This window comes from Rhea americana, unplaced genomic scaffold, assembly GCF_003343005.1.
Source record: "Rhea americana isolate MKP2758 unplaced genomic scaffold, rheAme1 scaffold_2, whole genome shotgun sequence".
Lineage (NCBI taxonomy): Eukaryota > Metazoa > Chordata > Aves > Rheiformes > Rheidae > Rhea > Rhea americana.
Window position 1 is genome coordinate 11,913,323 of NW_028186149.1, and position 26,121 is coordinate 11,939,443.

A 26,121-nucleotide genomic window follows, 5' to 3' on the forward strand; every position below is an offset into this window, starting at 1 on the left:
GCAGGATTTCTGTGGCAAATGTAGTAGTTGCAGTTTGTGAGACAAGAGAATTGCTTGTTGTATAATTTGATATCTCTGCTGAAAGCTCTCACCTGGGGTAACTAAACTAGACATCAACTGTCTATCTTCTTGCCCCTCCCAAAAGTAGTAGGATTACTTAGGCTGATTCGTGCCTGTGCGGAAGTCATGACTATTAGACTAAAGAAAACTATTTCATTAAGCTAGAGAGATAGCCCAAAACCTCAAACACCTCAGTGGTTAATATAAGAATAGTTTTATAGTAACTGTATAGTCTGATGAACAACAGCAGCAGACATATAATCAGAACTCTTGCAGAAAAATTAGTCAACAGCAGTGTCTATTCACGCTGCAAAGGAAATACAGTACRTACTTTTTATTCGTATACTTCACAAAGCAATAAATGTCTGAATCTCCATTCAGCTCTGTAGAGCTTGGCATCAAGGTGTCACTACAGCTTGCATTAATGAAATGTCTGGTCTTATGCCTGTATATTAATTTTAGTGGAGGAAGATTAATAAATAGAATATTCAGAATTGATCATTTTGCATGTCAAAAGCATGCTATGGATGTTATGAAATTAATTGACTGTTTCATTAATAGGGGAATAACTGGTTTAAAAATTCACTAGAATGTTTCCAGCTGGGATTTTCAAGAAAGCCTAAGGAAATTCAATCTGCAAATCACACTGACATTCAGGGAGATACTTTGATATTTGAATTCCTGAGACTTCTTTGGAAATCCTAGACTCAAGAATTCACAGAGGCAAAAGCAGTCAGGAATGGAAGGGGCCAATAATCGGTATACATTGATAGGAAAACTACATTAAGTTTTTCAGGAATTTATAAGTGGAGCAAAGAGGTGTAGTTTGTTTTCTGGGCAGCTGCCAATCCAAAATGACTTTACTTCTCATCTCTTAACACTTGGCCTTGTGCTTCCAAGAACTTCTTTCTGCCAAGTGTGCAAGTGCAGGAACCATAGGGCGTTTCCACTGGAACGAGAACCTAAGAAGAACAAGCAGAATCATGGAGGTCATTCCTRAGGCAAGGATGTGCCAGCGCCATCAGAGGAGCATGGTACTACAGTAGCTGGCCAGCAGAAACTGCAGCTATTCACTTCCTCTGAAAATCATTCCCCTTTCCTTTCCTTATGAATATTAATGGTAGGTTTTGCTTTTATCTCAAGTGAAAGCACATTTGAAGTGTTCACCCAAAAGAGAACAAGGAACATTGCAGGAGAATCACAAGCATTAGGGAGGGAGACTAGAGAATGAACAGACCATAGACTATTGATCAATCAAAATCACTGTTGCAAAAATGAGTAACCCAGTTACTCTGAGATATTCACATGAGGATAACATTTAGACAGATTTTCAGCTGAACTTAGCCATCAGCTGGAGCAGCTGTGGAGGAGGGAGTAAATCTTCATGTCCCCTAATCTTCAATCCAAGGCTAATTCCTTGTCCACTGCTGGGCCAGTCTGCCTTGGCTCCTATCAGCTACAGGAACAGTCTGTACCTTCAGCACTCTAGGACCATGCTGATCTTCTGTCCACCTAGAGATTTAAGCCCATGGATTTAGTTAACCTAACTGTTACACTGCTGCAGCAAGGGGAAATGACCATCACTGGCCTCGATGCTACTGCCAAAGAAGAATTATGTTAGGAAAGATAGCCATATTGGGCTAGYGTTTCAGACTGGCTATGTGAATGGACAATCTGATGTGTTCTGCTGATTGCAAGTGCACAGGTTGACGTTATCACTAAAAGTCAAATTCGGCAGAGAAAACAGGAACAATTTCTCAGATGGCTTCTGTGAGTGTAGTTACAGACTCTTTCAACCTCCCAAGAATTCTACCCTGCTCCTTGAGCTTTTATCAATAACACAAGAAAGCCATTTGCTTTCTCTTGTAATCGGTGTAAATTTCGTRTAAAGTTAGTATTCTCTTTGGTCAGGGTGGGAAGATTGCTCCTTTAACTCTGCTCTATGTAGAACTGCTGCCGTGGTTTAAAGGCGAGTATTTTTTTCTAGAGTCCTAGCAAGTTGTGTTTTGAGCATTTACTTACTTCTTTGTCATTGGTCAAGCCTAGATTCTTCATGTCTACAACATTGTAAAAAATGTTGTTCAAGATGACTTCAATGATCTGTACCTGAAACCATGCAAATAGGTAGGACAATGAATTAGTACACCTTCTTAGCCAATGCCCTGGCAATATTTGCACATGTTGGAAAGAAAAACAATTGAAATTCTCAAAGAAAATCTGTGACGTTGATAAAATCCAATCTATTGAACATGTGAATAATTTTTTTATACCACCTCTTTCACTTTTAGCCTGGCCCTGCCAAGCATTGACTTTTTCCCATTTTTTTTCAAAGCTAGTGTTAACAGCTCTCAGGTCTGAACTTCTGGGTGCATTCACATTTGTTCAGACCATCTAGCTGTACCACCAAAAGGTTTCCAATCTGAGAACTGCCGTCAAAATAGGCTTGTTCTGGTCTTCTGAGTCCGATTAGTATTCAATATCATTTAAGTAAAGTGTTGACAGGAGGAATGAAGATACCTGTGACACTTTAGAAAGGATGAGCATCTGGATACAGTTGACAGTCTTCTGGTAAGAGGGCGAATACTGCCCAGAGTCAGGTGGCCCAGAGAATGCCTCAAGGATGCACTCCCGGACTTTGTTCCTAGAGGTAACATAGGCCATTACAAAATGTTGTATTAGGTGTCTGTGTCTATACTCATAATATTTTACTGTGTTTTTTTATTTTAAAAAATTTTCTGTATCTTTTCTTACCAACACATAGCATACGAGATTTCATGAAAGAATAATTTCTTTGTTCTGTCAAGTGACCCCAACTTACCAACCAACTCTATAATTTGCAAGTAAGTGTTTTGCTTAAAGTATTTAACAAAGTAGGTGTAAGCGYATTCTCCTAAAGTATTGTGTATTGAACTACAAGCTACCCATTTAAATACTGTCCATTGGTGCACCATCAGAGAGAGAAGCTAATGTATCCCTAGAGGTTTACTTTGGGCAGAAGATTGCCTTACACCCACGGGTATCAAGTAGGTAGAACTTCTTCTGAGATTCATGAGAGTGGTTGGTGGTCAGCAGATCTGGTCCTTATGCCTGCTGTGTTGTTTAGAGGAACTTTGGGTTCATAAATTAGGTGATAAATATATTCAATTTGACATATACCATATGCAATCAAAGTCAAAATCTCTGCATTCGCCGTATGACCATTTGCAGAAGAGCTCTCCGCATAAAATCCTGTCCTTCCTTTCAGGAAGTGTGGTATGTTCGTTCCTAYAGAAGCCTTCAAATCCAGACTGTGTTGTCTTCATAACTTTCAGATCTTTAATTCCAGCAAAAACAATCAGAGGACCTGCGATTCAAAAATACGAGACAGTATGAGCTCCTTTTCAGTCAAAGTGAAGGGAACGGTCTGGATGTGTACGTTTGCAACAGCAGCTCCAGAACCATTAAGGATTCTCTCTGAGATACGGTTGTGCTTCTGGTGCAAGCCTAGTTACTTTTAAAAATTATTTTCTGGACTAATGTTAGTAGGAAGGTGAGAAATGAGACAGGAATTTTAGCTTTAAAGTCTGTCTCTTCAGGATCATGAAACTCTTAGTGAAGTCAAATGGRACTTTGTTTATGCATGGCGTGCAAAAATAGTAAGCCTGTTCTGAAATACTTATATGTGAAAAATGATTTGCATATAGACTTCAGTGCTTGTGGTGTTCAAGTTAGCTTGATTTGCAGCAATGAAATTACATCTTTCTTAAAAATAAAACCAAGGCATGATGACAGGTAACTGCAAACTAAGCAACTGKCCTATAGCAGTAAGGTTTTGTGGTATATTCTTGTAGGGTAATGTTAAYAGTGAAAATGTAGGCTATAGCGTAATGCAAAAACGTAAGCAAACTGCTTACAGCAGGCTATTAAATCCTGKGACAATATATAAGAGTTATGTTTTATGTATAATTGTAACTAGTATGTGTTTCAGCTACATGTATAAACGTAAGGCTAGATTTCTTCTTCAGCTATGTCTAAGGGATCGAGGACTATAAAATTCAATYATAAATGTTTTCTGTGTTTTAGACCTCTGGAGAAGCCCTTTAACACCTTTAACTATCTCTAAAGCCATCTTCATCTATCATCAGTGGAAATATTTATAGAAAAGTAGGGAAAAATAAAAATTCTCACCATTTCGACACTGCTCAGCTTCACAAAAGCGAATCCCATCAGGAACATATATAAATGAATGGATATGAGGAACGCCATTCTACAAATATGGAGCAGACATGTAAGTAAAAGTGCAGTGAATTGTATCCAAACTTGAAAAGAGGAACTAAAAAAAGCAACAAATGGCTCGAGCATAAACAAAATCAGCRTATTAGCATTTTAGATACCTCATGTAGACGTTGCCATGGTACTTCTTGAACGTAGGCTTTGACATACATCACTTGGCCAAATGTTGTCATGAAGTGTTTGCAGATATCAACAGCAAATTGTTCTAAAGTTTGGATCTAAGGCAACAAAATCAGTTAGAACTCAGCAATTACTTCGTCTGCAGGAGTAGATTGTTCTAATTGTTCTAAATGTTTGGGAAGGATCAGTTTGGTTCAAATACTTTTKTTTTTTTTTTTTCAATTCTGGTTTTGCACACTGTATGCCTAGTCATTTGATCAGCTAGCAGCTACAGATTCACATCAAAAATCTCCTATTCCGTGCTGTAGTGAGCTGACGTTTTTGGACTGAGAGAAACTGCTATGCAAGCCTGATCCTTTGAGGATATAATGTTAAAAAATCATAGTGATACTCTGGTTCAGCTGTACAGGCTAAAGATGGGATTCCATTAATGAGACTGAGGATTTGATCCACAAGTTGTCATTATGATAGATGGAACTGGGGGAGTTAACACCGTGCATAGAACTAAGAGAAGTCTTATAATGCAGTATTATGTGCTATTACATTAAAAAAAGAAAATGTATATGTACTAGAAAGCTACCCCAAAATACTTCTAGTTTTGTGAGAAAAAAGACTGTGGAAAACTAAGGAGGTGTTCATGTTTCTGYGGTCAAATGCAGAGATGGGCACATAACGTTTTCAAATTTGAGGTTACTCAGGTTTGAAAGGTTTGTCTGTTCAGTGCAAAATAAATTATGAGAGGGCAAGTTAACCAACATTCAAATTGTCAGAACAGGACAGAGTGCTTCAATTATCCTCTGTACTGAGGATAATTACTGGGGGAAGAAAAATCTCTTCTAAATCTTTGAAGGTGACAGTGCCAATCTAGCATATGTGGAGAAGAGAAGATTCTTTTGATGCATTTTGGAAAAAAAAATATATATATATATATAACAAATACTTCCAAATAAAGTCATAAGTAACAGCGAGGCTATTTTAAAAAAATTTAAAATACCCCATTTTTTTTGGCCAACACAAGGACAATATTYTTTATGGTGTCTGTGGGTATCACAGCAGAATTATCTCCCTCCAGGTACTCCTGGGCAGAAGTCAGCCGGATATGCGTGCACACTTCCACTTCTTTAATGAAGTGCTTCTTCCCTTCTCTTTTAACACGAAGGAACTTAATGGTGTTCTTGCCATATTCACAGTTGAGGACTTCTATATCTTTAATCTGCAAYGAAAGCACATGATGGTGATGGATGAACTGGATGGAAGGATGAGCTATCCTGAATCAATCAAACATAAATGATGTTTAGTGTTTTATTTCTGTGGTTACCTGTGATAATGGGAATATTTCCATTATAAATTGCAAAGTTCTGATGGGAAGAAAAAATGCTTTAAGAAGATGTTATTACTTTGGTAACAGCTGTGATAGAATTTAGAACGTGAGTAGTAGTGAACAGCTATCTCTGATTTATCTTCTTTGGATTAATCCTGACTGTATATACCTTTAAGTCTTCCTCTACCATTTCTTTTTGAAGGCGGAGGGTCCCAGCCCAGGCAGTCACCCCAGTTACAGCCTTGCAGAGGGTGGCCGGTGCTTATCCCAGCGCGCCCTGCAGTCGTTGCTCCCGCGCTAACTGTGCCTGGCTGGGCCGGGCTTCCCTCGGTGCAATTTCTGGTTTTCCTTGGCAACAAGAACAGAGTTTCACCACTTCCTACTCTCCCGGCTCTTGGCTTCCACCACTGCTGTAAAGTTTCGCACATGCACGGCGCCGAGCGCTCTCCGTGCCCCCTCCGAAGCTGGCAAAGAGCGCGTGCGTCTTGGGGGAGAGGAGCGGCAGCGCGCGGAGCGGAGCGGGACGAGCCGCGGGCCCCGGGCTGCCTCTCCGCGCGTGGTGCAGACCCGCTGCGCGGACCCGCTGCGCAGACCCGCTGCGCGGAGTCGGCGAGCGCGAGCCGTGAGTATCGAAGCGGTGCTTCGGAAAGGGGCGGGAAGGTTGCTTTGTAAGTGGGCAGAGCTTTCCAACAGAAAATGAAAATAGCTGGGGGGGGTTCTTCGCAGATTTGGTATTTTATTACCCCGCTTATGCGTGTTGTGTTTCCCAGGAGAGGGGAGAAATTAAAAGACCAAGCTGGACTGCTTGAAAACGTTTTGTCACAATTTTTTTATAGTGCTGATCTCTCTCAAAGGGAATCAAAGGTGGGTTTGAGCAGAAAAAAAATCAGATCAGGATCTACATCTCCAAAATTCTGTTTTTCTGGGATCACTGGTCTGGTTTATGTTAAACTCTGTTCAGTTTTRTCCTGCTTTAGTCAAACACAGCCCCGTTTATACATCTCTTACAGCACTGGCACAGGAGATAAAAATACCATGAAAGTTGTGAGGATTTGTGATATACTAAAACATTCAGAGCCTATCGCAGTAAACTTTCCCTGAAGTTGAAACAGCCCATACTTGATAGCAACGTCTTTTAATTTAAGCATAATGGAGAGGAAGAAAGAATTTTTCAGCACTAAAAAATAAATTGAAGCTTTTTATTCGTATGCCGCTGAAACTATTAGATGTAAAATTGCTCAATTCAGATGTGTTCATTCCGAAGAGAAATGCTTCTGCCTTTAAAAGAGAATTTTTAGAAATAATTAACTAACTGTAAGTAAATTACTGTATTCAGAGAGTTTTCTCTTACTGTCTGTAGGTTCRGTTCCTACAGGCAAATTAAGGATCGCCTCATTGACAAAGTCAGGATCTGGGAGAGTTCAACATTTTGCAAGAAATCCTGTTCTCTTTACAGAAATGGCGCAAACACTGTACTCACGACAAGGCCTGGATGGAAAARCGATGAGATCAAAGCAAACTGATTTTCTTTTGCTTGTCTGAAAACTAAAGCTTCTGAAAACTAAAGTTTTTCACATAGTTGTAAAAAATTCATGCTTCATTCATGTGGCAGTAAAAAGAAAAATGGGAATTTCAGTATCTACAGCTTCTTTGAAAATGGAATGCATTAAGTATTTTAAATATTCAAAATAACTTCTAAAATATAAAAGTACATTTGTCAGAAATATCATTTGTCAAATGTGATTTTGCCATATTGTTACCAAAAAAAAAAAACAAAAAACCACAACAACATGCGACGTTTCCAGCCCTTCTGCAGAGCACCTCAGCCCCTTCGCTGGGTGATGTCATGCTAACAAGAGTGTGTTTTCTCAGATGTGCTCTGCAGTCTCAGGCAGCTGACTGTGGTATGTTTACTACATTGTGGCCAGAGCTGACGGTAAATGAAACACGAATCAACTTCTCCTTTTACGATCTGCCCTTTTCTCTCTCTGTGCAGCTGTCAAACCAAAATGACTGCGGAATCTGTGTGGTGTCGCTTTGTATTGCTATTACTTCTTTCCACCACATCCCTGTGGGCAGCTGAAATTTCCTGCAGAAATGAAGATGGAGAGCCAGTTGATTGGTAAGTAATAAAAGATATATTGGAAGATTAAAAAATGCTTAAGATTAAACTGTGTGAAGTTGGTGGATCACTGAGAAGTAACGCGTAATAATCACTGTTTTAATCCTGTCTGCCTGAAGTGTGGTATTTGAATTTTGCATTTGGAAAATCTAGGATAAATTATTGAAAGCTGAACAACTAACCACACTACTGCATCATGATTAGCTGCAAAATAATCACTGGTTTACAAAGTGTTCATTTTTCATGATCAAATGAGTGTGACATGCACATGCCTAAGCTCCAGATCTCCTGTAGTAGTTCTCTCCGCACCCAAGTTATGGTAAAGACAACAGCATGTGGCTTGTCTGGCTAAGCAAACTGATCTGAGGAAAATTGTCACTGTCTTGGCAATAACTTCATTCTCATATCCAAGCAGCAGCTTGTCCGTGATTTGTCTCCTTCCTGCAGTTGTTGCAGAGGCCAAGAGCTGTTGGAAAAATGAAGCTGAACCATCTCCAGGATGGATCAGGGTGAGGCACAAGGAATGCAGACAGACCTGGCAGCGTGGGAAAACACTCTTTGTGGGTTGTGACTAAGAAGGAGATGTCATTCTCCAGCCTCCAGAGCAACCAGCACTTTAGAACTGCTAGCAGTCACACTGGCAGCAGTGAGCATGAATTTGGGCATTAAATGATTAATTAGATTACTGCACTTTGAAGATGACAGATGCAAARTATAATTACTATTCATAATATCCAACCCAGGTTTGAAAAGTGCGATGAGTGCTCTTAAAAAACAAGTGCAGCCTCCCAAAGATAAGCATCGACTAATTTAAAATGGAAAGAGTTTCTCTCACAGAACAATGATTCATTTGGATACAAGAGATAAAGAAGTAGACACTGTTCCTGTAATACTTAAACATTCCCTTTCTTTATATATAGACCTAATCCCAAGGAAGACAAAGAGCTAGCACACTGTAGGTAGCATGGTAGATCAAACATAATGATGCTAACTGGCTTAACATCAAACGTTATGAGGGTCTGGTCCATCCCTGTGACTTGTCACCCATGCCCAGGCACATTTGGATAATGAAATTTTCAGGATCAGACTCTTGGGTACTTAGCCAGCCAAGAACTTAAGGTAAGACTAAGTTCCTTTCCCTACAAACTGCAATTGTTATTACTTATTGCAGAATGAATCTGTGTGCGCTTTAGGCTCAAGCCAAAAGAAAATACCATCCGTTTCTTAAAACACAATTTTTATATCCAAATTCTCTGAGAAATTATTTGGAAGCTGTAGCTAGGAGTGATTGACCTTTTGCCTCTGTGTGAACAGCACTGATGTCAGGCCAGTTCCGGATGGGAAATAGGGTTCTTGTGCACAGGGCTGTGTGTGTGAAACAGTGCTCCCATCTAACAAGTGTGAGGGGAGAGGGAGAAATTGTCTTTTAAATGTGCCATGAGCAAATGAAAGAGAAACTTATCTATTTCAAAGCCAATTATTATGAAATAGTAAACTTTTGCTGGATCCTGGATTCAGTTGTTCGAAGCTGATACAAGAAGCAGAAGTGAAACTGCAGAGAAAGCTTCCTCTTACCCAGATGCTGATGCCCTTTCAAACAAATATAGCATTGCAGTTATTACATTCAATTAGCAGGAGATTTACATGAGTCCTTGCAATATTCCATAATTGCTCATTATTAGTATTCACGCACTCTTGCATTTGGCACTGAACTGAAGGAATCACTTTGCCTTATGATAACATCTGTGTTCCCCAGATTTGTTTGAAATTTCTACCTAATGAAGTGTAAGGGCTATCAAAATCATCCTGGTGTTTTCATGTCATTTAGGAGCTCGTCTCACAACTCATACAGGTATTGTCAGTGCAAATGCTCATAGAATCAGCTCTGTCAAAGGAGGACAGAATGTATTTATTTATCCAAAAGTCACTGTGTTCARTAGGAATCTTATCACACAAGTATAAGCTTAAAATCTGCTTTCTGAGAAGTGCTGAATCCATGAATAAAACCGGGGATACATTTTAATTCAACTTAGGGCAAATGAAGTTGTGTCCTTAATGCACAGCATTTTGCGGTCTGGGAGCAAAATTAGATAACTACATGATAATTTCGCAATTGAGCCACTGTCTGCATTTCATCTTCACTTCATGAGTTGTTATTTTTTAGTGAAAAAAAGCAAAGAGGTGATTAGTTCTAGCAACTTAGTGTTCAGTCACAAGCAATACATGTGACAAGTCTAATCAGGCRTAAGCAGGTTCCTTGCCATTTATGCCTTTGCTTTTCCTTAGTTCTCAGGATAATAACTGCTACTCTGCTCCTGCAAATACTTAAGCTCTTGAGAAACTTCCTGGGCACAAATAGCAGTGAAGATATTTATGCAACTTAAATTGTTCATGCACTCAACTGACTTTCTGTAAAGGGCCAAAACACGTATCACCTGGGAATTGGCAAGCAACTTTTTGATAGCTCACTATTGACATTTCCAGAAGCCTATGTACAAACATTGCCATGCTTGCTTGGTGCAAGGCTGTAAATACCAGAACATAAACCCTCCAATATATTCCAAAGCAACTTGGAAGGGCTTCATATACTAATTAATGGATTAACTCTTACTATTATAAGTATTACTACTCATCACCTTTCCAAATCTTAATTTCAAATAAAGAGATTTTCTTGACTCCTCATGCATCTAATGCTGTCATCAAGCTTATTATACAAATCACTTCCTTGTTCTTCCTTGTTATCTGTCATCATCAACTATTTCTCCTGAGATATGTAAAGAACATCACTCAGTGGCAACACAGGTGGATTATCAAGATCACTGACACGGTTTTTATTTTTCTTCTGCCTGTACATATACCCTTCCCATGTATTAAATGTTCCTCAAAGAAATATTTTCCCAACACTTTTTCATCTGCTTTTCTGTTTCTCTAAGATGTATTTTATTCCAACTTTAGACTGTATATTAACTGGGCAAGGCTTACTCCTCCTGATATACTTAAGCATCAAGCACAGTGAGGATGAATTTTTGTTAGGTACTCTAATTCTTATATTGACATAAGTAAGTCATAAATAGGTGCTTAAATGAACGCTCAAAGAAAGTGACTCAGTTAGTTATGGTGCAGTTAATCCCATGGACTTGTGTACTGGCAAAACCTGTTTACTTCATCACATACATGTGAAACAAACCATTAACTGACAATACCGAATACTCTAAAATTTTGAAAAAAATACCTGTTTCTGGCTAGTGGCTTGTAAATATGAAGCTTACAAGAGTTCAGCAGAGCGTAAGTTTGTTATGAAGAATGTAATAACATCATGTAGCTTCATTGTTACTTATACACACACATATATATGTACGTATACATATACATATATACATTTATTGGTAAAAGGTGTCCTTGTTGACAATAAGAATCTCAAACTTAGTTTGGGACCTCAGGTTCAGGCTCAATCTTTCATTCTCTTCCAGAAGTAGGAGTAATAGTGATTTGGTAATTAAATRTGATTCCAAAGGTCTTCCCTGCAATCTCCGTCCCTGGGCAGGTTTCTATGGGTGTAACTCTCTGAAGCTTAGCTGGCAATTAGAGTGCTGCAGTACAAAGCAGAATAGATTGAACCTTGTTCTTTCAGCAATATTGGTTTCAAAGGTTTGAAAAACATAATCATGCAGCATAAAGGTCTGTGGGAAAAAGGCACTTATCCACATTTTAACCTCAGCAAGGGTTTCAATACAGTGCGACAAACCAGGACTAGTTCAAAATAAGCTCTTTTTAGGTACTGACAGCAGCCTGGCTGCTGCAACAGGAGTTTGGTGCAGGATCAGCCTCCCTTGCCTGCTGATAAGCAGAACAAATTTGGCTGCAGCAAGTATCATGCCACTAAACTGCTGGGTCATCTGCTCAAAGGTGGATGATGCCACATGGTGCTGACACTGGTACTCCTCCAACACAGATGTCCTTGGAGTCATCTTTGTCTTTAAATTCTCAAGTGGGAAAGACGTACTGATTCATGCATTGAAACAGGATGGCTTGTAAAAAAAAATACCTTTTGCCTTTCCAGGTTTCTTCTTTACAAGTTACCAAAACATACAGAAGGAGAGAGTGCTGGTTTGGGACTGGAATATGTGTACATGGATTCCCTGACTCACGCGTGGCAACTCAGTAAATACCTAGTCAATATGACACAAGGTGCCCTGGGCCAAACACTGAAACAACTTTATGAAACTTATGAATCCAAGGCAAGTGACAATTAATTATCATTTTGTTAGTATCTTTACTTGATACTACATGCAAAAGAGATGAAATCAGCCAAAATCAGCATGTGGAAGCATAGCCAGACCTGACTGACTAGATCTGCTAAAATTTGCCAAGGGGAATGTATTGACAAATGGGCAGATTATTCATTTTGTTTTATTATTTATTTACAATTGTATTTATTATTGATAATAATATTATGGGGTTTTTATTATTTGTTTTCATTTTGACTAGAATTAGAAATTATCCTAAAACTTCTGATTTCTAGTCAAGCTCTTTGCACACTTAARGTGTTGCCCATTAAAAGAATTAACATCAATACATAGTCCCTATGGCTCCTTTCCTGTCATTAATKCTGAGCAACATTTGTAGCTATGAACTGACTAGGCCCTCGGACCAGTAATAGTGACCATGGGCACTATTACAGAAATTTGTCCCAATTCCTCTCATGTGCATGTGTTTCAAGCACCATATCACATCAACTTTGGATTTCACTGTTCCCCTTGAAATCACCGACTTTTCAGCAATAATGCACTGCTTGTTAGGCCTMTTTTCCTCCCATCCCCCAACTATCCGGCACCTAATTTATATTTGTGCAAAGTGATTATAAAATACCACAAGATATGCCTATAGTTTTGTTTTGTTTTGTTTTTTTACCATCTACATAATATTCTTAGGAGTCTGGGTGTGCCTTTGCATTTTTGCCATAGGTTAGTGGTAGGTTGTCATTAAGTTTATATGTAGGAAAGATTTTCAAAAGTCAGTCAAATGCTGGCAATCCAGTCAACTCTCCTATTCCCTGGCACACTGTAATTGTAATAAGGAGTTTACAAACTCATATTGTTGAGCCCACCATGGTGCCAGTCTTCTTACATTGCTAGCATTTGCAAACTCTGTATCTGGAGAGGAAAAATATGTCCCAACTCTTTTGAAGAGAATAAGATTCTCAGGGAGAATAAGATGTGACTGTATGCAAATATTTTGCAAAAAAGTATTAATTGCTCATCCTTCATAATGTCTACATTTTCTGAACAAACATTTTCACAGGATCTGGTCGCTAAATCAGAAGCAGGCACCAAAAAACAGAAATTTCTTTGCAAGTGATTGTTCAAAAAAGCAGTCTTAGTAAGCGTATTTGACCACGTTAGGGAAGGACTCTTGAAATGCTCGAGAGAAGTTCCACTTTATATTAACTGGGATCTTTGTGCTGAGTCCTATTCAGGTTTATTTTACTGTAACTTTCACAGAGATTGTGTCAGATGATGTGGGAGAAGTATTAGGCTCGTGATAGTCATATGCTTAAGTTCTGAATTCTTTCTTCTGCTCTCAATAAAAGAGGATTTTTTAAATGCTCTTCTCTTATTGAATGTAATGTCTCATAATTATGTGTTTTCTTGTGCAGAACAACAGCATTGCCTATGCAATATATAATGATGAGGTCCCTCATTCAACGTTCTACAACTGGAAAAAAGGACATACTAAAGGTATAGGGAGAGTCCTGAGTTATTGTTTTCTCCCTTTTAAATTGGTAGATAACATCTATATGTCTGTTTGTCAGTCTGTCTATCTAAAATTCCTGCCCAAAGCTAAACTGGAGGATGGTTTGCATGATATAAGTTTTGATATAGTTATGCATGCTGTAGCTTCTGTTTTGGTTTTATTATGCCTGTATTGTGTTAAGAACTGTAAGAGTTTATGGACTTGTATCAGCTGGAACTCACACATCTTTTTGCAAGTACAGACCACACTGTCCTGAGCTTAATGGCAACAGCAATATCAAATGAGGAAGGAAAGGCGTTCTAAGTGACAGAATTAAGCATTAACCTCCAAACTCTCTCTGTCTCTCTCTGGTAAGAAACTGCTGCCAAGATCACATGCCCTTGAGGAAGCGGGTTCGGTTTGCCCAGCCTGACTCAGGAATCTACGTATTTTGGAGGCCTGTATTTTCAGGCTGCGGAAATGGGCACAGCTCAGGAGCTGTGCTCCTTCCAGGAGCACTTAGCTGCAGTGGGAGGCATATTCTGTCTCTCTGCTGCTTTCTCCTGGAGAAGAATTTGCTCTGGGAAAAAAGACACAATGTTGGCAGAGCCCATTTCCTCTTATGCGGTTAATCTAGGAGGGAGAAGGAAAAAGAGCAGCAGAGAGAGGGTTACAACCATTAAATCATCAGATTTTTCAAAGACATTTGAGTGCAGGAAGAAAGAAAAAAAGAAAGCTTTGGAAAGGAATTTTTTAAAAGAACAGAGTTGACAGTTTTAATTACGTTATGCAGGACAATTAATGCAATTTGAATAAAATATTACTGTTTAATATAATCCATTAACATGGTCTAGAGCCAGTTTACTGTAGAAATTAATGCATTGAAGTGTGGCATCTGCAGTATTAAAAACAAAGTGAAACACTGCTGTATTGTCTCATAGCTTTTTTCCTCCTTAATTCATCTACAGTAACTTTCCTTTGACAGGATTTCTGCTCTTGGACAAATCACAAGGTTTCTGGGGAATTCACAGTGTGCCTCTGTTCCCTCCCTTTCTTGAGGACGGTTATGCATATCCACCTACTGGGAAGCCATATGGACAGACAGCCATCTGCATAACCTTCAAGTATGACCAGTTTATAGAAATAGGTATGAAAATCTTTTTCCTAAGAAAGTCTTTGAAATGACTTGTTCTTGTCCTTAAATTTCATTGTCAGATTAGTAAACCAAATGGGGCCTGGAAACAGCATTCTTGGCTTTCAGTTATGTTTATACAAYGATTTCCTCTGTGAATATGGGAAACTCACTCTCCCACTCTGTCTCCCTCTCCCCGTGAGGTCTATTGAGATAATAAGAGTCACAAGTGCATTTTGAGGGTAGAGTCAGTCCATGCATAGAGAGACCYTTGGAAATATAAAGTAGGATGATTAATCATTTTTAACAGTAATAGCTCATTCAGCTGCAGTAGTCTACAGCTCTAAAAATGTAATGCAATCACTGCTTGATCTGACACATCAAAACTGTGAAATACGGAATAAGTATTCCCCGGAATTTTCCCAGCTACTTTTTGCCTCATAAAATACCTATACTAAAAATTAAAAAAAGTAAAACTGTAGTCATAAGATTCAACTGTCTGATATAGTAATCCTGGAAAGGGACTATCAAAAGGCATTGTAACAAGTCATACTGATAAATTTGTTTAAAATTTTCATGCTGTATTTGCTCAGTTACAAGCCCATAATTATACTAATGAACTATGTAAGACTATGAAAATGGCCATGTTAATCATACCACAAAGCTATCTAAACAAGTTTCTTGTTTATGGAAATACATCCTAGCAGATGCTTGGGGAAAGAGGACAAGAAAATGAGAAGCATACAGTAATACTTCGTGCTCTGTCCTCCCAGCTTCTGGTAATCTGTGGTTTAGGGATTTCCTCGGCTGGAAAGACTGGAAAGTTCCTGTTAGAYTCGTCTTTCATGAATTCGTTTAATCACGTTTGGAACCCATTTATTGACAAGTGTAACCAGCTGGTTATGGACAGGCTTGAATTTATATATGATACCTGAGTGACATGTGGTTGTTTAGAGGCTTGAAGATGAGCATGGATGTAAATGACAGTGGACGGAGACCATGGATTAACAGTTCTGCTAATAATAATAAGGCATAAATCTAGCATACTCTCCCAGCTAGTCTATATGATGCAGGGCCAATCAAAATACAAAGCAATTAAACATATTTTTGGTTGCTAAAATAAGCTACTTTGACACTGAACCCCTACAGGAGACAAAATGTGAAGATTAAAAAAAGATTCAGATTTTCTTTCCAAGACAGAACTATGCTTAATCCTCTTAATTGCCTTACTTAATTCATTTTAATTTTGCATGTGTTTATTTCTTTGATTTTGTTCAGACCAACAGTTGCTGAGTTATAATCCAAGCATCTACAACTGTTCCATCCCTAACATCTTCCAAGGTGACCTCCCAAATCTGCAAAAGCTCTGTGCAGGGTCTAAGCTGCCCTCAGTCCCCCAGCGTCACCTCTCCAAACTCCAGTCAGCTCATGGGGAAATCTTTCTTCACTTTGCTAAGTCACACTTGTTTGTGGATGGTAAGAAAAACTGTTGTTACCTATCAACAAGCARTTAATAGGCACGTAATATATTATTAAGCAATGAATATTTTCTTTGCTAGAAAGAAAATAGAAAATAGAAATAGAAAATAGAAAGTTCAGCCCTAGAAAAAAAACATAACAGGGCATGGAATGGTATTCCATTATAACACTCTCTCAGCTCACATGTCTGATCCTTCAGATGTCCTAAGCTGTTTGGTAATGAGGTTTTTAGACAATTTCTTTCCTGTTATTCAAAAATGACAACATGGAATGATGAAGAAGCCTTTTTTTTATGAAGCCTTTTGTTATGAAGAAGCCTTGAATTATTTTCTTTCCTTTTTTTTCTTACTGATTATTTGTAACAGGCTTTTCAGGAAGATAAGGAAAAGTAGAAATGCGCTTCCAAAATAAAAGTCAAAATAAGGAGAGAAATCCCCTTTTCAAACAGTTCTGGCCTCTCTGATGCATTGAGGTGAAGCAAACCTGGTTTATATAATGCTTTTCAGTCCTCTCTTAAATGAAGTAAAATAAGAGATTAATTCTCACATCTTGTTATTCCATAGATATCTATGTGGCATGGGTAGCTCAAGAACTGAAAACGGATTTGTTGGCTGAATCCTGGCAGCATTCTGGTCACAGACTTCCCTCAAACTGCTCTCTCCAGTACCATGTCTACAACATACACCTAATAGGGACACCATTTAATTCAACATTTTATTCCAGTAATGATCATTCCAAATGGTGTGTTTCAAGGACCTATGAAGATCAGTGGACCTGCATTGGAGACCTTAATCGCGCTGCAGAACAAGCTTGGAGAAGTGGTGGGTTCATTTGTACGCAGAACCAATACATTTACAAAGCTTTCAGACACTTGGTAATCCACTATGAAAGTTGTAATGATTTTCCTACAGAGACATGAATGAACCATTCCTCCCAAAATGCATAGCCCTTCATTACATAAAGAGTGCAGAAATGTCTGCTTTAAACTAAATTTTCACTCTGAAAAATAGCCCAGTGGGTTACCAGATGAATTAGGCCTTTACCTTCTTAGCTACAAAAACAGATGCTTTACAGGTAAAATATTGTTTTTCCCTCATTGCCAGATCAGCAAACCCTGCCTGAGCTCTAAGTCATACTCTGTTCTTTCCTTGTCTCCTCTCACCCTCAGTAACTGAGATTGTGCTGCACAGATTGGGTCCTTAGTGACACTGTGACAAAGCACGTTGCTTTGATTGTGCACAGATGTCCTCAAGTGGAACTTGGTAAATGATGCTGGACATGAGACGTGAGGACGAACAAAAATCYATCTTGTTAGATAGGTTGTTTGGAGCGTGCTGTTAACAGGAGAAAAATACCTTCAAAATTGCTACATGGCCCAGGTGCTACTGAGATCAGTCATTGCATTTCTACTGAGTTTGGGGAAAATTGGWCTGAATTTCTTAAAGAACAGAAGTAACTGAATATTGACAGGAACACGAGCAGGTCTGTGGACAGAAAGGCTTAATTTTTACATGATTTTTTAGGGAAGAAGTGAGATTTAAATCATGTGTAACCAATAGCTTGGTGTATTTCTAGTGCTTTTATTCATGGATACTAATCATATCAATAAATAAATATGTTCAAAATATGAATGTTCAAAATAAATTAAGAGGGAAATGGTCTGTTTACAGTCTCTCTTTTCTATCTATAATTATTTATGGTTGGTTAAAATATCTTATAGTTGCCAAAGGGAAAAAAGGAGAAAATTAGAAAAAAAAATAAAAATTAAAAAGAACAAAATATTTTAAGGAAGATGTTATTTCACCTACAATTTCACAGTAAAAGAAATAGACTATTAATTTTCAGTACTTCCACTCTCAGGCCTTTTTGGATCTCAGGATTTTTGGATGGACTTTCTATAAAGATAAAGCTGCAAAATGCTGATATACTTTTGAGTTCAGATTTCAAAAATGTATATATGCTTAAATATGTCCCTATATATTTTTTTTCCTATGTTGCTATTGTAAAGTCCTATCTGAATGGTCTGCTGCTTCTGCTAATATTTCTGTTTTGCTATGTTTGTACTCCATACAATTGATTCTCTACCAGAATGTCTGAAAAGGAAGTTACATATAAAGAAATGCCCCCCTCCAACCACAGGAAGTTGTCAAAGATTTCCTTCCCTTTTCCTCCTCAAAAATCAACCAAACAACAAAGCGTATGAAGTATCAAACAAATCAATTTCAGAAAAAACATTTGTGCGTACTTGTTCTTGAAGAAATAAAACTAATGTACCTAGCCTGCTTAATGAGGGGAATTGTGAAGGAATTGGTTTTCTATTTAGTAAATTCATCTGGATCATAGGTAAACCTTAGGCAAAACTAACTCCGTGCAAATAATGTAGATAGTTTAGATATTCTGCATGAAATAGACCCTTTTTTGGCCCTACACATGACTGAATAACACTTGACAAATAATTTGGTTGATAATGCTTTTCCTCTGATGCGTGTCAAATTATTTTACATATATACTTTCTGTTGTCTTACTAGCATGGTCAAGCAACTACTATTTGTGATAGTGAAAACTGCCAGCTGTACAGACTGATGAGTAGTGGGATGGTATGACATGGCTCAGATAAGCCAAAATAAAATTCATTTCTCTTGTCCAACTTTGCAAGGCAGACAGCAACCTAACCTGTCTAAACTCTGTGTCTTGCCCACAACTTCACACATGCACGACTTTACTGTAGAGGAAATCCGTTCTCAGAGACAGCCTTGCTGAAGGTCCTGTTGGTATATCACAGCTCCGGGCTTGTGGACCTACCTGCACAGCCTGTATTCTGTGCTTTAGATGCTCATACATGGCATTTGGGTCACAGAATTCAATAGCAAAGAAAGTCTCTATCCGCAGTTCATCACAGCAGTGTTGTCAGGCAGTCCTGCGCCCCAAGCTAAAAGTCAGTTGTCTGTCACTTGACTTTCAAGTGCTAACTGTTATTCTTAATTATTCGATCATTAGGCAGTTGTCATAAATCTTCATAAGAAAATTTACAACATTCCTCTTCCATTAAATCGAAGATAGGTAGCCTCCATTTTAGCTATGACTGGAGAGGCATAAACAGTACTGAGAAGATGGAGAGACGCAGCTGCRTTTGCAGCAGTACAGTCACCTAAAGAGTCAAGTTGTGCACACGCTCATTTCAGTGATGTAGCAATAAAAAGGCTGCAGTTCTGGTTTGCTCCTCTTTTTTTTTTTTTTTCGTTTTTGACTGTAAACAGTTTTAATTCAGTTTTGCTTTCATTGTGTAACCTCCATATTTGCATATCCCAATATTTCTGTTACGAACACTATGACACATGGGCAGTCTCTGTTTCCCAAAGGAGACTGAAGATCAGCAAGATAAGCTTCTGGATTTTTAAACAGTTTGTAACTCTCAGGCTATCTGTGTAATGTCAAGACCATACATCACTTACTCACTTGGACGTATGCCTTCATACCATGCACTGTGATCAGTCGTCAGTGTGAAATATTAATTTTTACACATACATACTCACAGAATTTTAATTTTTACAATGTGCTGTTCTTTTGTCAAAATGTCAGGCACTTAGCAGAATGTACCAGTGACTCTCTGTGCTCTCTTTGCTGCCCACTGCAACCCTTTTGACCAGACAGAGTTTCTCTTGCTGAAATGGACGTCCAGTAGCCGCCCCTCTCTGCGATCCGGGGGCGAACAAAACCGATACTGCGAAAGGACGGGAGTCTTGAACCATGCATGGCAAGGGGAAAAAGCTGTTCTCTTTTGGGAAACTCGAGAGTCTTTGCTCCTCAGCGTGCAGGTATGGCTATTCTGACCCTTGGGCTCTGTTCCAGTTAAATAAAATGAGAACATTATAATAAATGAAAATTGTTTGCTGAGGGAGCAGGAGAAGCCAAAAGTACACAGTATTAATCCACTAAACATTATTGTAATGCAGCCAAGTTTGCAACAAACACAACAGGAGAGGTTGTTGTTTGGTATAAATTACCTTGTGATAATTCTACAAGATGAGAATGTGTCCCAGCATGTCTAACAAACTTACAAATGACGGGAAATGCAAATGTGAGCCTCTCAGAGCAGCTACTCGCCACTCGTTCACCCATCAGAACAGCTCCTATCCTAACCACAACTAATGCCATCCCAGAGCAAGCAGCCTAACTCCATCTCCCTTTGACCTGTCAAAGAGAAACTTCATTCCTGATGGTTTTTCCGTAACACTGGTAATTGTGGATGTTTGGAGTAGTGGTGTACTATGTTCAAAGGGGCCGTTTTACACAGACTTATATGCAAGAGGCCATTTAAAGGATTAGACATTACCATCCTTAGGAGAAAAATTGCAAAATATTTGAAGACATGAAAATTTAAACTGTGAGATTTCACTCCAGTTAATCATCTGCTATTATGGAAAACACGCACACACATTCCAGTCTGAGTCCATTTTATAACGTAGCCTTTATGGTGGGATTGCTTGAGGTGTCTCCACAGTGACTGAAAATATACTGACATTTAAGTATGAAAGTGATGAGCAATGTATTGGAGAATTTCTCAAGGACACCTGAGACTCCATGCTAGCAGTCTGCTAGCAAGTGAAGGGAAGCTTTGGGAGAAATTTCTTTGCTTTAGCTGGGAAGCTTGCCTTCTTCAAGATATGCTAACTTAGCCTGCCACTTAGACTTGTCACTGAGGTTCATAGAAGTATTTTTGAGGCACAGAAAAGTGAGCTTTAAAGTGTGCTATATTGCACAAAAAGCCTGAGAAACCTGGGAGGTCTTGATGTTTAGCTGTCAGTGATGCCCATTCTTCCAACCGTCCTTGCAAACCTTTGCTCCTCTTTCTCTTCCCCTACTCAATTCACATAAGCTGCTCTACTATCAGCACCCTTCGTGTAGTTTTCAGCCACCAAAATGAGAAATTACCAGTAAGTACATCTAATGTAAGTTTGTCTGTCAAACAGCACTTCCTCAGCTTGCCTGCGGTGTGAAGAGAGAGAGTTATTTTTGAGAAGACGTATGGGCCTCTTTTGTCTCTCTCCTCTATTTAAATGTATACACTCTGGCTCCTGACAGTAATGAAAAGCTAAAGAACAACTTTGTAAAAGATTTTTTTTTAATGCAGCAAGGCACCCTTTGAGTTATTAGCATAGTCACATAATTATCTCCAGAGACACTTACACCCATAGGTTAACACCCATAAATTATTGTGTGGCTCTCTCTTAAACCTTTATTTTCAGCTTCTGGGAAAGATACRTCACTGGGTACTTAGTATAGTAATTGTCTTAAAACACGTAAGCTGCCTATGCCCTGGGTAAAATGTCCAGGAGAGAGTATTGCTGGCAGCCTCTTTGAAAAGCTCAGTGTAAGCCAAAGCCTAACTGTGCTCAGAATATGATGCAAGAATATGATGCACCTCTTATTTCCCAAGAGATTTCTGAAAAAAAGACACGGATATTCAATTTGATAGACAGAAAAGGAAAAAAAGGAGGGGAATGAAGAGAAAAAGAAATAACAAATGTTAGGCAAAAGATGGAAAAAAATAGCAGCAGGGAATAAATTCTTCATGGTACAAGGCACTAACAGCTGATCCATTATTTCAAGCTAGGATATCAATATTAGTGTTTTATAGATACTCTGATAACCTGAGTAAATTAGCTATAGCTGACACTTCTCTGTTTAGATTGGTGATACCAGATTAAAGGCCTATTCTGCTGAATTTTCTCAGAATCCTTCAGAAATTGGCATGAATACGTTATTATAACATGCTACGTATCAACTCAGAAATCAGCTGTAGCTATTTCAGATTTTGGTTTCAGACAGGAGCTACCTTGTGTATATATGTCTTTATATAACTTTTTTTTTTAAGGGAGGTTCATCATATTCTTATCTTTGTGTTTTTAATTGATTTAACTCAATATAAAGTGTATGCTATCTTATAACTAACTTTTATGTGTATTTGATATTAGTAATTTACTCCAACTATTAAATACAAAGCATAAGGATTAGAAATATGCATTTTGCCTCTTAAGACAGCTATGTTAAATTTTTACTCAAGTGATGTTAGTAAATCCTCTTGATTTTATTTTTTTTCAGTTGAGTTCATTTTAGATTTCTACAGAAGGTGTCTGGTGAGTGTTCTGAGTCTGCTTTAAGGTGGCTAAAAGCAGAGACTGCTTTTCCATTCTATTAATCACTTTGCAGCTTGGGAACTGCAAACTAGTATTCAAGTATTCAAAACGGYCAGCTTTACCAGAGCAGAGCACAGTATTTAACATTGCCTGCTAGAGTCCTGGCTGTCGCCGCAAGTGGTTCACTGCAGTACACTGGTACTAGCATTGCTCAATTTATTAACCATAGAAATTGGGCATGCAAATTAGTCATACAATTCTGCATCATAATACATTAACCCCAAATTTGTCTTTACATGTAGTAATGCTCTCAAATAAGCATGTCATATTACAGCAATACAGGTTTTACCCATTACATTCGAAAAACTGCCAAAAGCTCACTAAAAGCCTTATGATCAAATTATAAAATTAGTTCTTATATTCCTGAATCTTCAAAGTTTGAGATGTTTTGTGTCTATCTCTTTTTAGGATTCCTTTTTGGACTAAGGTTCTGTCAGCCGGAAATCAGTGTTAGAAATGTGTTTTTGCACTGTTCTGGTTGTGCTTAGCATCACTGATCTCTACTTCATGTTGACGATTAAAAATGTCTAGCTTAGTACATATTTCAAGAACTGCTTCCTTTCTCTCTCTGGAACCTGTTTCATTTGTCATACTAACCTTGTGAATCTCAGGTGACTCTCTCACTCTCTAACTACTCCAAATATTTGTCTTGTGAAAATAAGATTTGCAAAGTAAAAATGAGGGAACCAACAATTTTGCAGAGAACAAAGACGGAAGAAACGCTGCACAGCGAGCAGAGACAATCACTGCAGTTGTGCTCCTAGCTGCCCACCAACCTGCCTTCCTCTTCCCTGTCAAAAGAAATGAAGGACCTGAGAAACAGGAGCAAAGAGGGCTGGTAGGAGAAACAAGGAAGAAAACCCAGAAAAGAGAAAAAGAGAACYAGAGATGAGCAGAAGAGAAAAAGCAAAGAAAAAGCAGAATGAACACGAGGATGGAAGAGAGTAGGTGAGGTCAATGACCGTGAACCGTTCCAAGTTAACTGTGCAGAAAATCAGTTAATAGGCTGTTTCGTTGACTATGATGGTTAATTAACATTTATCCATTTTACAGATATAGAGGCTATRCCACAGAGAAATAAAAATGGGAGGCATAAGCTGAAGTGATTTAAATAACCTCTCCCTCCTCCCCAGAAAGTCCCTACCTGTCACCAAATCTACAAGAGGTGGGGCAAACCAAAATCAAAAGTATTAAATAYGGAAAAGTTAGAAGGGAGAAATTTTAAAATAAGGGAGAAATTTCTAAAGTAAACTAAACGGTTTGAACCATATATATTTGAACTTACAAGCTAAATTTCTATCAAAAAAGGAAAAAAAAAGAAACTACTATTAAGACTAAAAGCCAGTACAAAAATACAATGAAAAGACATCTGAAATAAACTTTTACAAGAGTAACTGCAGATGATTCCAATATGGATCGTTACACTAAAACTAGCTTCATTCATTTTTGTGGCATTAAGAGAACTGAAAAAAAAGAGAAATATAAATTACAAATATAAAGGTATGCAAATAGGTATTAAGCAAAATGCCTTTGCTGTCTTGCTCTTGGCATTATTATTAAAGATATCTCTACAATATACAGACTCTTATTCTTGAATAAAAATCAAAGTTAGTTCAGATAACTTGTCAATTTTCRTTACTTTTATCTCCTTCTATATTCCACTTTACTCTCAGGGACTAAATAAATCACCATCAGTCTGATACAGTTGTTTCTCACTTCACTGAATCAAAATCTACAAGCATTCCTGGATATTACTTACTGTCTCTTGGCTCATGGTGGCCTGTGGTTTTGTAACYTCCCAGTCTTGGATCCCACAGAGGAATAGTGGCAGTGTAGAAACTGTGGCTCTATAAAAAGTGTCACCTTAATTTCAGAGGAGGAGCTAAGCATAAGTGGTTGGCTTCACAAATGTAAATATTTCACAATTTATACAATAGCATTGCCTTTTTTTTTTCTTTTTTTGCCTTAGGCTTTCGCTTTAATAAAGGAATAGCTCTACTGCAACAAAGGAAACGGCAGCAAAAATCGAAAGAAGGACACATCATAACCCTATTAATGTCAGTGGGAGTTTACCTTCATCTTCAGTGGGAAGAGAACTTCAAAGACACAGGAATCACTCATAAAATCTCAAGGATAAAATCTGGACCTTCCGTGGTCTATGACACAAACTGTGTTCAGTGAATGGTAGTACAGTCCCAACATGGTGGAAGTGACCCCAGGAGGAGTTTCCCATCATGGCTTGACCACAGCCTTGTCCACAGCGCTGCTAAGGTGGCTGCTAGGAGTGACATCGGAGGGGCCGCATGCACGGGCAGTTTCTTGGGCAGAGAAATCAGTGGGCCATGCAGGAGCTTGGCGGTGATGCAGCTCCTGTCGGTGGAGTGTATATCTTGGTACTTATCTGTGATGAATCGAACTGCAGTTCCCCAACCTGGAAGGGGTAATACCTCATTTTTAGAGATACTCTTTTTAATTTAAGGACCTCATTCAAAGTCTGTGTGGCAGAATGAGGACCCAAGCCTCAATCCTATTCTGTTGTTAGCACTGAGGAAGAGGAACATATGGATAAAGAGAAGATATCTTTTCTTCTCCAAGGTGATTCAAAATCTCCCCCAAAGACCTAAGAATGTCTTGGATGCACTCTGCATGCTACATACRGTGAAAACCACCATGCTGCCCCCAAGATGAGGGAATGCATGTTCCTAAGCATCTCTGTAGGTACTGTTGTGCTACTGGCATTAAACAGTAATGTAGATATCAAAAAACAGAGGTCTCATTCTTCTGCTAAAAGCAGAATTAAAGTTTCCACCTCCTCCCTTTGGATTAGTCCTTATTCTTCTTTTCCCTGTATTGCGTAAGAAGACACAGCCTCACTTCATTGTATGACAATGTGCAAAACGTACAGCCTTGAGAGGTTGTTGCACTCTTGATGGGTGAGTTTCTCCCCACCTCACAAACACACAGCCCCATCTAGTCCAATTTTAACTCTAAGAAAAGTCYTGCTCTGTCCTTCACTGCTGGGTAGTGAAATATGCCTGACAACATAACCATATCGCTTTCAAATAAATCAAACTCCACAGAATGGCAGATACTTCAGAGAAATGTTCCAGAAGAGTATATATATACCCTAAGTAAGTCCTCATCACTATGTTCAAATTGTGTTTCATACAATATCTTCACTAGCAGTCCATTGCCAGGCACATCAAAGCAAAGTTACAAACATTTTCAGAAAAGGCCCCTTTAAAAGAGATATGGTTACTAAATGCCAAACCTCTGGATATCATCTATATRGCCAGGATTTTCAGTCCATAGGGGCAGAGAAGCCTATGGACCTTAAAATCCACAAATATGACTACAAATTGCAAGATTATGCCTATTTTCTAGATATGAAATATCTAAAGGAATTTTGTACCTCTACTGGAAAATTATAGGAAGCTGTGAATTTCAAAACCTGTGCTTGCTGCAAGTTAGACCTATATTCTATGTCAAAATATCCATTGCTTTTTTTTTCCTTTGAGAGAGAGCACTGCTAAAAATCCAGAAGGAACAGAGATCTTGTTCAAGTATTTGTTTCCAAGAGAGTATAGTATTTCTTTAACGTTAAATTCTGTTGGTTTCCAGTGCCCTCATTTTCAATGATTAGAATGTATAAAATCATTCTAAACGAAGAAGAAAGCGTGTGGCT

General features: G+C 38.5%; 2 protein-coding genes across 2 annotated transcripts; one reads left to right on the plus strand and one right to left on the minus strand.

The window, feature by feature from the left end:
- Positions 1-920: 920 nt before the first annotated feature.
- On the minus strand, positions 921-5,963 carry LOC146596734 (uricase-like). The gene is made up of 9 exons (XM_085303495.1): positions 5,943-5,963; positions 5,771-5,810; positions 5,447-5,665; positions 4,434-4,550; positions 4,228-4,306; positions 3,217-3,403; positions 2,578-2,701; positions 2,083-2,166; positions 921-1,022 (listed from the first exon to the last, which is right to left on the minus strand). Exons 2-9 carry the CDS (start codon positions 5,792-5,794, stop codon positions 921-923), a joined length of 936 nt encoding a protein of 311 aa, XP_085159621.1. The 5' UTR covers positions 5,795-5,810; positions 5,943-5,963.
- A 393-nt stretch (positions 5,964-6,356) lies between these two features.
- Positions 6,357-17,893, plus strand: DNASE2B (deoxyribonuclease 2 beta). The gene is made up of 7 exons (XM_085303493.1): positions 6,357-6,395; positions 7,770-7,895; positions 11,956-12,133; positions 13,552-13,633; positions 14,614-14,775; positions 16,039-16,236; positions 16,803-17,893. The coding sequence occupies exons 2-7, from the start codon at positions 7,783-7,785 to the stop codon at positions 17,156-17,158; spliced, it is 1,089 nt and encodes a 362-aa protein (XP_085159619.1). The 5' UTR covers positions 6,357-6,395; positions 7,770-7,782; the 3' UTR covers positions 17,159-17,893.
- The last annotated feature ends 8,228 nt before the right edge of the window (positions 17,894-26,121 follow it).